The 15,612-nt window shown below is 40.8% G+C and overlaps 1 protein-coding gene across 1 annotated transcript; it reads left to right on the top strand.

Moving 5' to 3' along the window:
- Positions 1-635: 635 nt before the first annotated feature.
- LOC113429576 (vomeronasal type-2 receptor 26-like) lies at positions 636-13,973 on the top strand. The gene is made up of 5 exons (XM_087948594.1): positions 636-730; positions 6,727-7,018; positions 9,558-9,662; positions 10,296-10,422; positions 13,078-13,973. The coding sequence occupies exons 1-5, from the start codon at positions 636-638 to the stop codon at positions 13,971-13,973; spliced, it is 1,515 nt and encodes a 504-aa protein (XP_087804720.1).
- Positions 13,974-15,612: the final 1,639 nt, after the last annotated feature.

Here is a 15,612-nt window from a genome sequence, read left to right as displayed (position 1 = left end):
GGGTGAGCAATTTTTTTTTTTTTTTTTTTTTTTTTTTAAATTATTTAATTTTTTTAAAAATTTTATTTTTATTTTTATAAAAAAAAAAATTTTTTTTTTTTTTTTTTTTTTTTTTTTTTTTTTTAAGAAATATTGGGAATAATTTTTTTTTTTTTTTTCTTTTTTTGTCCTTCACTACTACTATAATATTTGCCATCTTCATTAAATATCTAGAAACTCCAATAGTCAAAGCCAATAACCGTGACCTCTCCTACATTCTCCTTCTGTCCCTCCTTCTTTCCTTGTTAACCTCCTTCCTCTTCATTGGTCCTCCAAGAAAAGCAACATGCCTTCTCCGACAATCAACCTTCAGCATCATCTTCTCAGTTGCTGTCTCTTGTGTCTTGGCCAAAACAATCATGGTAGTGCTGGCTTTCCTGGCCACAAAACCAGGAAACACAGTGAGAAGATGGCTGGAAAAAAGCTTGGCCAACTCCATCATCCTTTCTTGTTCTAGTGTCCAAGTTGCCATCTGTACTTTCTGGCTATGGAATTCTCCACCCTTCCCTGACTCTGATATGCAGTCTCAGCTTAGAGAGATCACATTACAATGCAATGAAGGATCTGTTGCCATGTTTTATATTGCTCTTGGCTACATGGGCTTCTTGTCTGCCATCTGCTTCATGGTAGCTTTCCTGGCCAGGAACCTCTCTGGAGCCTTCAATGAAGCTAAGCTGATCACCTTCAGCATGTTGGTCTTCTGCAGTGTCTGGATCTCCTTTGTGCCCACCTATCTGAGCACCAAAGGGAATTACATGGTGGCTGTGCAGATCTTCTCCATTTTGGCCTCCAGTGCAGGTCTTCTGGGCTGCATCTTCATTCCCAAGTGCTACATTATTTTACTAAGACCAAATCTGAATACAAAGGAGCAGTTAATGATAAAAGTAAAATAGAAAGAAATGTTGTTATTAATCTTTTTTCTCAAGGACAGACCTCTGGCACCACTTTTTTGCCTCTCACCTTACACCTTTGGACACATTTCTTCTGTTCAAGGATCATCCATCATTCCCTTCCCTTGAGTTGATCCATTACTGTGATATGTAACATTATACCTGTGAAAATATAAAGCAATGGCAATGCCAATTTTAGCTTCTGTGTTAAGGCAATTTACTGGAATATTACATAAGAATTCTCTGTATTGTTTTGTATGTTATGTTATAACATTGTAAAAGGTCATATATTTGGCAGGTCATGCTGCCCAGTGTCATGTTAATGATGGAGATTACTGGAAATGTAAACAGGACAAGGAAATAGATCGTATGCTACAATAATAGGGTGTTGCCTAGGGTGATGTGTAGCTGGATAGATTGTGAATCTGGGAAGGGGCAGAAATTTATATATTTGAAACTATATATAAACCCTAGCCTTCCTAGGAACAATGTCTTCTGTGGCTCTGCCAATGAGCACAGAATTCCCTTTTGAAAAAGCTCCATAATAAAGCTCTTATTTATTGTTCAAGAGTCTCCAGTTGTATGAAAACCAGAAAAGTTTATTTTTATCATAAATTTAATTATGATCTATCCAGTCAATTTTATTTAAGTTAGTTTACTCTCAACAGGAGGTACTGTGTATCAGGATATCTGTACAGTGGAATTGATCGAGGACATTAGGATAACCTGAGAGGCAACTACACCAATGATAATCCAAGCCTATTTTATTATAACAAGTTATATTGTAAGACCCAGTCAACTCTCTCCAAAGATTCAACGTTTTTCCCACCCAAAACCTGACATAACCTTCCTTTTCCTCTATTGGCTGTCAGAAGTCAAGTGACTCTTTTTGAACACCTAAGATAAGCTTGTTCCATAAAGGGCCAAGCTGCTGACCACTGCTCCTTCTTTTACTTCTTTGACAGAGGAACTATTGCCATCCATTTCTTGGAAGAAAACTTGTTGTTTCAAACTGGTTTTTCCTCTTCATTGTCCTCTTAGTTCTCTCTTAGTTCTTTTCAATTGTTTGCTAGAAACTGTCAGATACAAACTGGACTGATCATCTGCCTTTTGAAGCAGCAAATTCCCCAAAAGGGTCTTTCACAGGGAAACTTGGCTGTCAACACAGCCATAAAACATTGAGAAAGAAAGGGACTGGTGAAGGCTGGGAGATCTTCAAGTAGTGAACACAGATTCTGAGAAACACAGACAATGTGATTAGCCTCCTAAAAGGAACTCATCTGAAAGAAATGATGTCCTTGGCATTCTGCCTGTACATTCTTTCAAAAAAACCTGTCAACTAAAAAGATACTCATTTGGTCTTTTTAGCTGCCAGCAGAAAGAGAGTGGGGGAAACAGTGCATTTTTCAAATGCCTCAGATAATCACCTTGGTAGCCCAAAGTTGTCGGCATGCAAAAATGTTACTGGAGAGCATGATTGATGACTCTTGGCTATGGATGTGTCCCATTGGAGAATATACATCCAGGGGGAGTGGGGAAGGCCAGGGTCAAGGGGGAAATAAATGATGTATTTTAGTGTCGGCAGCACCCAGCTGATGCCAACATGGCCATTCCTAATAAATCATTTTTTTTACTCTACGGCTAGAGACTTATGATTTGAATGGGGGTGGATTTGTTGGAGCCCTGACAACCCCACTGTCTGTAGTCCTCCTTCATGGTCTCATAGTTATCCCTTAATGGTCTCACCAATATCATTTCTCCCTTTCTCTTTACTTTTGAATCTAAAGCAATAATATGCGAGTAATATACTGTAATGCTGGGTGTATAGGTCCTTAAAACAGTGTTTCAAGAGTTTTCTGACTTCACCCATACACCAAATTGTGGCTATAGGTACCATCAGAACCGCAGTGGTGCAGTGGTTAGAATGAAGTACTGCAGGATGCTTCTGATGACTGCCAGCTGCCTGCAATTTGGCAGATCGAAGGCTCATCCTTCCATCCTTCTGAGCAGTGGTGGGATTCAATTTTTTTTACTACTGGTTCTGTCGGCATGGCTTAGTGGGTGTGGCTTGGTGGGCATGGCAGGGGAAGGTTACTGCAAAATCCCATTCCCTCCCCACCCCACTAACCTGCTTTCCAGCTCCCTTCTCCTGTGCAGAGCAACCAAAGAAGACCCAGCCAATCAGCTGAGACTCTGGAGGCAGAGAATACATGGGGGCGGGACCAGTCAGAGATGGTATTTGCCGGTTCTCCAAACTTTTCAAAATTTCCACTACTGGTTCTCCAGAAGTGGTCAGAACCTGCTGAATACCACCTCTTTCCCTCTGCCACCAGCTGTGAGAGTTAAGGTAAGTTTGTAAGCAGTCAGGAAAGCCCAAACCACTGCGGTGGGTGAGGCTGCAGCCTTGTTTGAAGTTCCCAGCCCTTTCCCCAAAAGAGGGAGGGGTGGAAGTCTTGCCCAGGCTGCCTTTGTTGGACCTGGAGGCCTTGCCTGCCAGCTTTCCCAGGCAATGCAGGACCGGGGGTGAACGGACAATTGCACCCAGTCCCTGGGACTCTGGGAGACTTGTCATGAGCGATGCTGCCAGGTGACTACCTTGTTGGAAGTGTGTGTGTGTGTTTCAGATGGGTCTCCTAGCTTAAGAGGAGAGACCAAAGGAGGAAGGGAAGGAAGAGAGAGAGGGGGGAAAGAGAGAAAGAAAGAGAGAGAGAGAGAGAGAGAGAGAGAGAAGGAAGAGACAAAAGAAAGAAAAGAAAGAGAAAAGGGAAAGAAAGAAAAGGGAGAGATAAAGGAAGAGAAAGGAAGAAAAGGGATAAACAAAGAAAGAGGGGGGATGGAAGGAAGGGACAGAAAGAAAGAGAAAAAGAAAGAAAGAAAGAAAGAAAGAAAGAAAGAAAGAAAGAAAGAAAGAAAGAAAGAAAGAAAGAAAGAAAGAAAGAAAGAAAGAAAGAAAGAAAGAGAAAGAAAGAAAGAAAGAAAGAAACAAAGGAAACAAAGAAACAAAGAGGAAGGGAGGGAGGGAGGAGAAAGTGAATGAGATATCTAGTCCAACCACCTGCTTCAGCAGGGTTAGAAGGGGTGTGTGTGTGTGTGTGTGCGCACATGCACACGCGCGTGTGTGCGTGCATGGCTGTCAAAACTCCAAAAACAGGTCAAGTAGCTCTGGGGAGGTCAGTCATAAATTAGAACACTTGCTAAGCAACTGGCCATTAAGCGAGGACCACTGGTATTTGGTTTGCCAGTCACATGGCCACATGGCCACACCCACCCAGTCACATGACCACCAAGCCATGCCCACCCAGTCACATGACCACCAAGCCACATCCACAAATTAGGCCACCCCACATTACCCTTAGGCATGAAAAACCAAAAGTTTTTCAGCCTATTTGTCCTTGTTTTTATTATTCTGTACCATCTGCCAGTGGTAATAGTTCAAAAAACCCAATGATCTTCTGGGCAATGACATTAACCCTCTGGAGTGCTTTCCTATCTGCCACTGTGCAATTGACAAACCATACAGAAGTGCAGTAGGTTAAGATATTCTCTATGGTGCAGCAGTAGAAGATCACCAGCAGACCTTGGTGTCCTAGTGGACAATCACTTAAATATGAGCCAGCAGTGTATGGTGGCAGCCAAAAAAGCTCATACAATCCTTGGTTGTATAAGTAGAGGCATAGAATCAAAATCATGTGAAGTATGAGTACCGCTTTATAATATCTTAGTAAGGCCACACCTAGAATACTGCATTGAGGTTTGGTCACCATATTACAAAACAGATGTTGAGATTTTGGCAAAGAGCAACTAATATGAGTAAAGGCCTGGAGACTAAAACATATGAACAACGATAGCAGGAATTGGGTTTGGCTAGTCTAGCGAGAAAAAGGACTGGGGTGACATGATAGCAGTAGTCCAATATTTGAGGGGCTTCCACAAAGAAGAAGGGGGGTCAATTTATTTTCCAAAGCACCAGAAGGCAGGACAAGAAGCAAGTTATCCCTTTGGGCATGTGCTTGTTGACTTATTCAGGGTTCAGAGAGCTGGTGTTTCTGTTCTTTGCAATTATCCAAATCATTCTGAACAGCTGAAGAAACTTCTTGGATGAGAGGCAAAATATTTAAAGGAAAAAACCCAAGAAAGTTTGTTTGCCTTTTGGAAAAAGCATCATTGGGACAACGATGAACTGGATGACTGAGAAACTCCATGGGCATTTCCCCAAATCATAGTGATTTGCTGAGATTATGTTAAGATCCCAAGGGACCTTTCTGCAAAGTTTCAGAAAATTTAACACAAACACATCAGAAAATGTATTGATGCTGATATCAGACTTAAATGCAATGTTGACTTAAAACAGAAAGAAATGTTGGGTGCATAAATGGCTCAGGAGAAAGAACAAAGAGATTCAGGGGTTGGTTTTAGTACAAACAAGGGCTGTTTTTCTATTTCTTGGCTGGATCCTGTCTGTTTCTGAAACTTCTGTCCTGGAAGAGGTTTTAGTTTCTACCACCTCTTCTTCTCATTTTTTGTGAAAATGCAGACCGAGAGAGCTCAGTCAGGAACACAAGTCATGTTGTTTATACTTCTACTTCTTTTGCTTCGGTGGCCATGGGGAGCCTGTGCGATGCACAAAGCAAAATGCCTCCTGACTCTGGAACAAAGCGAAGTGGACCCAGACAATCATTACAAGTCCGGAGATTATTTCATTGGTGGCGTATTCTCTGCAATGAAGGCTAGGTTTCAATCCCTGCACTTCAATAGAAGTCCTTCAACAAAATTTGCTAAGTAAGTCAATCTTCCTGCACTGCATTGGAGCTGCTCCATTTCCAATGAATGTCTACCAAAGGTTGTATTCAGCTGGTTCGGACTAGTTCTGGTGTACCAGTATCTAAAATTGTGAGTAGTTTGGAGAACTGGCAAATACTACCTCTGGCTGGCCACCTGCCCACACCATCACCTCTCCTATATTCCATTGTTTTTTTAGCTCAGCTAATTTGCATGGCAGAGTGGATTCCTGCACCTCAGCTGAGCTAAAGAACAGCTCAGCTCACCAGTGTTGACACAAAGGGCGGTTTTTTAGCCCTGTACATGTGTGCAAAGCACACTCTCATAGAACCAGTAGGAAAAAAAATTGGAAACCCACCAGTGATGTCTACATTTCTGACTCTCTGGAAAAGGGAGGGGTTCTACCCTGATCTCATCCTTTTCCTAACTTACTTTCTGATTCTAATTTGGGATCTCTACTGTACACCACAGGTTAAGTAATCTCATCTTGAGCTATCGAGTATCCAGACCCAATCAAGATACAGTGTTTGCCCATATCCAATTTCCTATCCATTCCATGATCAGAACTGATCATGACTTTTTCAACTTCAACTGCAACAATACACACAACAGATACAAACTCAATGTCTAGTTTAATGAAAAGAAGGACTAGGGGAGACATGATAGCAATGTTCCAATATCTCAGGGGCTGCCACAAAGAAGAGGGAGTCAAGCTGTTTTCCAAAGCACCTGAAAGCAGGACAAGAACCAATGGATGGAAACCAATCAAGGAGAGAAGCAACCTAGAACTAAGGAGAAATTTCCTGATAGTGAGAACAATTAATCAGTGGAACAACTTACCTCCAGAAGTTGTGAATGCTCCAACACTGGAAGTTCTTAAGAAGAGGTTGGATAACCATTTGTCTGAAGTGGTGTAGGGTTTGCTGCCTAAGCAGGGGCTGGATTAGAAGATAGATAGACATAGATAGACTAGAAGGTCCCTTCCAACTCTCTTATTCTATTCCATTCTATTCTGCAGAAAAGCAACCAAACATTATTGGAAATTTGTGCCCTTCATTTTTGCCACTGAGGACATCAACCATAGTGACCATCTCTTACCCAACGTCACCCTGGGTTATAATATCTATGAAAATTTCTTCAGGATAGAAATTACTTCAGATGCTTTGCTGGATCTCCTTTCACACGGGGAGGCCAATGTGCCCAATTACAGGTGTGGAAGGCAGAGAAACACAGTAGCTGTCTTGGAAGAAGCTGAGACTGGCATCTCTGTCCAGATTTCCACCATGTTGAGCACCTACAAAATCCCACAGGTGTGTCTTTCTCAGGGGACACTTTTCAATTATGCAACTTTCCATCAGGGGTCCTCTCCTGTAAATGAAAAGAAAGGTTGGATTTTGGAAATGAGTGAAATAGCACTTTACTTGTTAAATGTGTAAAATACTACCATCTTCTATGCCTTTCAGATCAGTTACAGTCTTGCTTCTCAGATTTTGATGGATAAAACTCAGTTTCCTTTCTTTTACCCAATGCTCCCTGCTGTAGGAGTCCAGTACCCAGGAATGGTCCAGCTTCTCCTCTATTTCCAATGGACCTTGGTTGGTCTGCTTGCTCCAGAAACTGACCAGGGGGAGAGGTTCATGAGGATGATGTCTTCTTTGATGTTAAGGAAAGGCATTTGTGCAGTTATACATCAAACCTTTCCCCTAAATGCAGCTTACATGCTCTTTTCATTTAAAAAAAATTACAAGTGGAGAGAAGTCAATGTCTTTGTTTATGGTTCGGAGATAAGTTCATTCCAGGTAGGAATGATGTTTGTACAAGTGTTACTTCAACACATTCTAGAACCCATTGTAGAAAAAGTCTGGATCGCCAAAGCTCACTGGGATCTCAGTATCAATTTGATGCTTCGTATCTTTTCCTTTAAGTATGTGGCCGGCATTTTTTCCTTTCTAATACAGAAGAAGAAATGGGCAGATTATGATGCTTTACATCTCTTTCATATATCTATGCATGATTTTGTGAAGAAAATATTTAGATGTTCCTCCACTAAGGATGCCCTTTCAGTGAAAGTCTGGAGGCGGTGCAGACAGAGAGAAGATTTAGTGTCTCTAAAGAAAGAGAAGATTGATCAGATTCTGGCTTTAGACAGCTACCTCATTTACAACACCATCTTGGCTGTGGGAAGGGCCTTAAATTCAGCTTATATACCCCCATTCAAGAGATCAGTGAGGAACAGGGGCATGAAGGGAGAAGATTCAAGGCTGAAGGCGTGGCAGGTAATTGTTTTCTATCATTGTTCCCCTGCAGATGGAAATCAGTTTTGTAAGCTAGGATGCCTAGGTTATAATTCTAACAAATTTAATTATCATGAAACTCTGTCCCAACCCAACTCCAACCTTCCAATCCCTTCATTTTTCTATCGATACCCGCTGATCCTGCTTTTTGCAATAATTCTCTCTCTTTTTTTATTGTTTTCAAAGAAAATGCTTTCATATCTTGGTTGTTCAGCCATTCTTTTATCTCATCCATTCAAATATCTTCTAATAGCTGTATTTTGGCCGCAATATAGCAATAGTACTTGGTGTCAGCTTTGGAAGCCATATTAGCACCAGACGCTTCCACACTGCCACATTCTTGAGCCTGGGGAAATGGGAGGGGGGAATTGCTTGGAATGTATGTGGTTAGACATAATAGCATTCTTCTTTTAAGTCAAGGTCATGTTATTTCTGCACCTGGTTGAGAGGACATCTCAAGTTGGGAAAGATGGCGATTGGGGCATGTGATGCAATGATGGATGCAGGGGATGGATTTGTAATTTTTTACTTATTGCAAGGAAACCTGGAACTTTCAGATTCGGGATTTCCCAGATGTGCCAGTTTACTACTCTAATAAAAAGAACCTTTGAGAAGATGTCCGTCTTGGAGTTATTTGTTGGAGTGGAGGTTTTCTGGAATGCTGACATTTGGTCTTATATACTGTGTGGATGATCTTAGATCATCATTTTTGACATGTTGACCTGACTATAGTGTTACATTTGTGCCAAGGAGGCAAATTTAAGGTTACACTTTAGACCAGGCCTGCCCCATGGGCCGGATGCATCACACGCTGGCCACACCCATGCCCAGTTTAACAAAGGGGGAAAAGTCCTTATACATCATGTGATGCCACCATGACGCCATGAGTTTGACACCTCTGCTTTAGATGGTGGGAGTCAATAGGCAATTCTCCCCGATCACTGAAAGTAAGGACTGTAAGGAACAAACATTTTGGACTAATATTTTGACTCACGAGAGATATTTCTTGTGCTAGATCTCTGGTCTTCACCACAGAAGAGCTGGAGAACAAAAAAGGAAAGTAGGAAATATGATGCAACTCTAACAACAACCGTCAAATTAAAATCTCAGCCCTCTGAATGGCCAAAAGTTTTAGTTTACATTAATATTATTTTAATCAAACATCAATGAAATAAAAAAAAATGGAGCTTGCCTTTAGGGGAATTTTGTTATTAGCATTGTTCTCATAAAGCAGGGAGAACAAGAATATTGTCCGATATCTAAACTCCTGTCCTTTATAATCATTCTAATGTTTATAGCAAAACATTAGATGAGCAGCTGTTATTATTCCTAGGTTTATTGATATTATCCTAACCAAGTTGGAAAATCAAAATATGACCTGTTTTTTTGGAGAGAGAGAGAGAGAAAACACACACACACACACAAAGAGAGAGAGAGAGAGGGAGGGAGAGAGGGAGAGAGAGAGAATAATAGAAACAGAAAGAGACAGAGACAGAGACTAGGGGGTCTTTTCAAAGAAATTATATATATCCTTTTTCTCTCTTTTCCTTTCCAGCTTCACCCCTTCCTTCAAAGCCCCCAATTTCACAATAATTCCATTGATGGTGTATATTTGGATGAGAAAGGAGATCTGACAGCTGACCTGGACATTGTGAACTGGGTAATTTTTCCCAATAGATCCATCAAGAGAGTGAAATCTGGGAGTCTAAAAAAACAGGCATCCCAGGATTTGAAAATTTTCATTGACCAGAAGAGTTTCACACAAGTGGAAAAGCTGAACAAGGTGAGAGTAATAATTATTTTATTCCACCGAAGTTTACAAAAACAGGATTAAACATTTGAGGTGTGGTGAGATTCTTCTCTGTGCCTTTGAGTTTCCATGTCAGCTGATCATGCTCTCAAAAGAGCCAACTTCTTCTTTATCAGCTATTCAGATGGTCATGAAAAATATAGTCTTCCATTTTTGTACAAACTCTTCATAGAATCTATGGAAAGGGAGATAGATTGAGCTTGTCCTGCAAGTCACCTAGTATACATAATCAAAGAAAAGAGCCTGTCCTGATAAATTTCATATCTACAGTAAATGTAAAATGAAAGTCTATATTTATACTGTGTAGAAAACATTAAAAGGAATAGAAAGAGAGAAGGAACATGTTTTTCAACTAGTTTGATAAACCTGACATTGTGTATTGGCTTCTCGTTAGTCAAATCTATATCTTCAACTGGAGATCACAAAAACCTTCTTCCTGTGCAATAAGTTCATTTTCTGTGTATTTTTCCTCTCTTTCCTCAGCCTCTTCCTCCTTCCAGGTGTGTGGAAAACTGCCATCCTGGATTCATGAAGGTGGCTCAGGAAGGGAAGCCCATCTGCTGCTATGACTGTCTCCCTTGTGCAGAAGGAACCATCTCCACCACGGAAGGTGAGTGACACCAGAGAAAAAGGACAGACTTTTGGGAGGAAGAAACACCCTGACTTTTTTCTGAAATTATTATTTTGACGAGCATTAAGCTCGGATTTAAAAAAAAACTAATTTATTTTAATATGTATAACATAATATGTGCTGGAAATAATCTTGGGTTTAAATTGGGAGCATGTTATTAAAAGATAGGATGATAATGACATATGTTGCTCTTCATTTTTCTTTATCTTTATCTTCTGTACTGGTCAGCCTCCTCCATTTTATTAGCCATCGCTGGAGAAATGCAAAAATCTGGACCCTTTTCCTTCCCTTCCTTTCCCTTCCTTTCCCTTCCCTTCCTGTTCCTTCCTTTCCTTTCCTTTCCCTTCCCTTCCCTTCCTTTCCCTTCCCTTCCCTTCCTGTTCCTTCCTTTCCTTTCCCTTCCCATCTCTTCCTTCCCTTCCCTTCCTTTCCTTTCCCTTCTCTTCCTTTCCTTTCCTTTCCCCTCCCTTCCCTTCCCTTCCTTCCCTTTCCTTTCCTTTCCCTTCCCTTCCTTTCCTTTCCTTTCCCTTCTGTTCCCTTCCCTTCCTTTCCTTTCCCTTTCCTTCCCATTCCTTCCCTTCCTTTCCTTTCCTTTCCTTTCCTTTCCTTTCCTTTCCTTTCCTTTCCTTTCCTTTCCTTTCCTTTCCCTTCCTTTCCTTTCTCTTCCTTGGTCCACTAATATATGAGTGAAAGACTGAACTTGTTTGTGTCAACCCTGCATCCATCTTGGGACAGATTTTCAGGCCTACCACAATGGGGGATGGGCAAGCTGTTGGAATGGGAGAATAGCAAAGGGAGTTTCGCCATAACAACATTCTTTCACAAGAGATCAAGGACAAGCTGCTGGCACCTGGGGGGAGTGATCAAAATTTGGCGGCAACTGAGACAGGAGATTGATTGGGCCAAGTGACATGAAGGTCAGTAAATGGGGCAGGGTGTGAGTTTTAGTGTGTAGGAGGGAAAGTGCGGGAATTCAATTTAGGGTTTTCTCCAGATGTGCCAATATTTCTCTAATAAATTCTTACTCTGATGGACTTTGTCTTGGAGTTCAGAATTGTATTAAGGGTTTAAATTGGAACGTTGACAGTTTGTTTAATAGGTTCACCTACAAATACAACATTGGATCCTTCCTTCCTTCCTTCCTTCCTTCCTTACTTACTTACTTACTTACTTACTTACTTACTTACTTACTTACTTTCTGCCTGCCTGCCTTCTTTCCTCCCTCCCTCCCTCCATTCATTTATTCATCTCTGAATAAAAAAAGATGAAACATTTCTTTATAGGTAGGTAAAATTGAGAAGAGTTTTCCTTCCAGCTGGAGCCACAGGAAGAACTCTAAAACTGAACATTTTTTTGTCAATCAGCCCTCAACAGAGATGCCCAAGGACACAAAATACATTAGTGTTACTTTCCTGACCTCGGTGGGAGAATAAAGACACAGGGTTATCCAGCAGTCAAAGGAATGGCTTTTTAGATAGAGGTCCTCACCATCTCCTTGTTCTAAGTGGATTGCTTTTTGCAAGGAGAATGTACTAAAGGAGCTTCCCCAGCAGCCAGTCTACAAATTAAAAGCAGTAGCTGAATTTTTTGGTGAAATATCTTCCTTATTGAGTCTGTCATCTGCACCTCTATAACTGTCTGGTTTGGTTCTGCAACCCAACAAGGGAGACACAGACTTCAGAGGACAATTAGGACTGCAGAAAAAACAATTGCTACCAACCTGCCTTCAATCGAGGACCTGTATACTGCACAGGTCCAAAAGAGGGCTGTGAAAATATTTACAGACCCCCTCACATCCCGGACATAAATTGTTTCAATTCCTACCCTGAAAATAACGCTATAGAGCACTGCACATCAGAACAATTAGACACAAGGACAGTTTTTTCCCAAATGCCATCTCTCTGCTAAACAAATAACTCCCTCAACACTGTTCAACTATTTACAAAGTCTGCACTACTATTACTGTTAAATCTTGTCATCTACTCCTTATCACCCATCCCCTCCCACTTGTGACAGTATGACTGTAACTTTGTCGCTTGTATCCTTACGATCTATATTGACCGTTTCCTAGTATGATTTGTTAAAGTGTTGTACTTTGTGATTCGTGATGAATGTATCTTTTCTTTTATGTACGCTGAGAGTATTTGCACCAAGACAAATTCCTTGTGTGTCCAATCACACTTGGCCAATAAAGAATTCTATTCTATTCTGTTCTGTTCTGTTCTGTTCTGTTCTATTCTATTCTATTCAAAGAATCAGGTCAGATTTCACTGTAAAAGGTAGTCCATAGAATCTCTTTGGCAAATGGTGCAGCCTCTAAAAGTAGACACAATTCACCCTAGGAATGTGTGGCAAACCTTTGTATCAACTAAAAAAAATACTTCTTTGGTCTTTTTAGTTGCCAGCAGAAAGGGAGTGGGGGAAAGCAGCGCATTCCTTCAATGCTTCAGATATTGGCTACTTGTCCTTCTGTGCTACACTACTTAAATTTCCTAAGCAATTCTGCATATAACCTTTCTCCATCACATGAATCCACACAATCACTAGTTGAACTCCAGCTGATGAGAAAAGTTCAGAAACTTCCCTCTGGTGGGAAAACATCATTGAGGTACATGTTAATCTTGCTCTTTTCAGATGCTGTAAAATGCACCAAATGTCCAGCAGATCAGCATCCAAACATCAACCGAGATAACTGTATACCTAGGATTGAAACTTTCCTATCCTATCAAGAAAATTTGGGGATTGTCCTAGCTTCCTTTGCCTTGTTCTGCTTTTTGGTAACAGGCTTAATCTTTGGAATCTTCATTAAATTCCGAGAAACTCCCATAGTCAAAGCCAACAATCAGGATCTCTCCTACATCCTCCTCATCTCTCTCCTGCTTTCCTTCTTGACCTCCTTCCTATTCATTGGCCGACCAAGGAGAGCCACTTGCCTTCTTCGACAAGCAGCCTTCAGCAACATCTTCTCAGTTGCCATTTCTACTATCTTGGCAAAAACAGTCATAGTGGTGTTAGCATTCTTGGCCACAAAACCAGGAAATAAAGTACAGAGATGGCTGGGGAAAAGCCTCACCAATTCTATGATCCTTTCATTTTCTGTTGTTCAACTTGTCCTCTGCAGCATCTGGCTGGGCACTTCTCCCCCATTCCCTGAGTTGGACATGGACTCGCTATCTGCAGAGATGATTGTGCAATGTAATGAAGGCTCTATTGCCATGTTCTACCTTACCCTTGCCTACATGGGCTTCTTATCTGTCATTTGTTTCACAGTGGCTTTCCTGGCCAGGAATCTACCTGGGGCCTTCAATGAAGCCAAGCTCATCACCTTCAGCATGCTGGTCTTTTGTAGCGTCTGGATATCCTTCGTACCTACCTACCTGAGCACCAAGGGGAAGTATATGGTGGCTGTGCAGGTCTTCTCCATCTTGTCTTCCAGCGCTGGTCTTGTTGGTTGCATCTTCATCCCCAAGTGCTATATTATTTTTTTAAGACCAGATCTGAATATAAAAGAACATTTGTTGTCAAAATAAAATAGAAATTTACTTTTGGTGTGTCTTTCCTCATAATGCCAGGTACTTGCTCCTTTATTGTTCCTAAAAAAACATATGCCACATGCTTCTTTGAGCTCACCATATGAGGCCATGTGGTCTGTTTGACTCCTTTTCAGAAGGCCAGATGAGTGGAGACCTGCCTTACCTCTAGGGGAGAATATTCCACAGGATAACATCCCTGCCTGACCAGGTGGGATGGGCCAATCTAATGGGATGAAGGTGATACTGTACGTAGCCTGTAGGGCTTTATAGGTCACAACCAAAACATTGAATTGGACCTGGAAGCAAACTGGCACCCCGTCCAGTTCATGGAGCAAAGGTGTTACTCACACTCTTCTTTGGGTGCACAAAATCGCTCACATGGCCATATTCTATACCAACTGAAGCATCTGGATACTTTTCAAGGGCAGCCCCAACTAAGCATATTACAATAATCCAAACAGGAATAACCAAGGCAGATTTCTAAATTTATGTGGAAAGAGGGAAAAAACCAAAAATTAAGTACACACCATTGCAAGACAATAAAGAAAAAGGAGGTTTGGGTTTACCAGATTTAAAACTGTATGCTGAGACATGTTGTTTGGTTCGGATGAAAGGGTGAGAGATCACCAAGAATAAAAGATTGTTAGACTTGGAGGGCCATGAATTGAGCTTTGGATGGCAGACCTATCAATGGTATTACAGAATAACAGAAAGGACCTTGGAGGTCTTCTAGTCCAACCCTCCTGTGCAAGCAGGAAACCTTATACCATTTCAGTTGTCCAATCTTTTCTTTAAAACCTCCAGTGTTGGAGCATTCACAACTTCTTGAGGCAAGTTGTTCCACTGATTAATGTTCTCACTGTCAGGAAATTTCTCCTTAGACCTCTGAGCCACAAAACTTTCACCCCCTCATCTTTGGAAGTGTAGTATCACATCACGGTGGTAAACAAGGACCAGGTAGTTCTGGGGCAGAGGTGGTATTCAGCAGGTTCTGACCACTTCTGGAGAATCAGTAGCAGAATTCTTTTTTATTTTTTTTATTATAATAAAAGGTTTTTTTTTATTTTTTACACATCTCTTCACATGAGTAACATGATTCCAGACTACAACATTTATACATAGTCATAATTACATTTTCCATTTTCTTATTTAATATCACATCAAATGATTATCCATTCCACTAATCTTTAGTTAAGTTTCCATTTCATATTTCAATTCATTAATTCAATATCAAAATCATTTCATCCTCACATATATTTTCAATTCTTTATCCCCTATTATTTCCATTTTCAGCTTGCCACCTATTTTATTTTACATTGTACATTATTATCTTCATTAACTTTCTCAAGACTGATATATAGTAAACAATCAAAAAAGAGTAAATATAAAGTAAAAAGAATATATTTAGGATCCACGTGGTATATCCACCAATCTACAATATATCTTATATTTATTCCAGAGATGTTCATATAATGGTAGCAGAATTTTTGAATAGTTTTGAGAACCAGCAAATCCCACCTCTGACTGGCCCCACCCCCATCTATTCTCCGCTTCCTGAGTCCCAGTGATGAAACACGCACATTTTCTGAAGGCAAGCTGTTCCACTCCTTAATTGTCCTCCATTCTTAAACATTCT

This window comes from Notechis scutatus, unplaced genomic scaffold (genome assembly GCF_049901735.1).
Source record: "Notechis scutatus isolate UNSWTSFEM ecotype Mainland unplaced genomic scaffold, rNotScu1.2 NSCUCTG21, whole genome shotgun sequence".
NCBI lineage: Eukaryota > Metazoa > Chordata > Lepidosauria > Squamata > Elapidae > Notechis > Notechis scutatus.
This window is presented reverse-complemented; position numbering and strand designations above follow the sequence as displayed.

What these genes read in the sequence shown, in the direction of transcription:
- LOC113429576 (XM_087948594.1), top strand. Translation starts at nt 636, where the DNA reads ATGGGCTTCTTGTCTGCCATCTGCTTCATGGTAGCTTTCCTGGCCAGG. An exon ending in GCACCTACAAAATCCCACAG is followed by an intron (nt 7,019 to 9,557) that starts GTGTGTCTTTCT and finishes TTTCCTTTCCAG; the next exon opens with CTTCACCCCTTCCTTCAAAG. An exon ending in AACCATCTCCACCACGGAAG is followed by an intron (nt 10,423 to 13,077) that starts GTGAGTGACACC and finishes TGCTCTTTTCAG; the next exon opens with ATGCTGTAAAATGCACCAAA.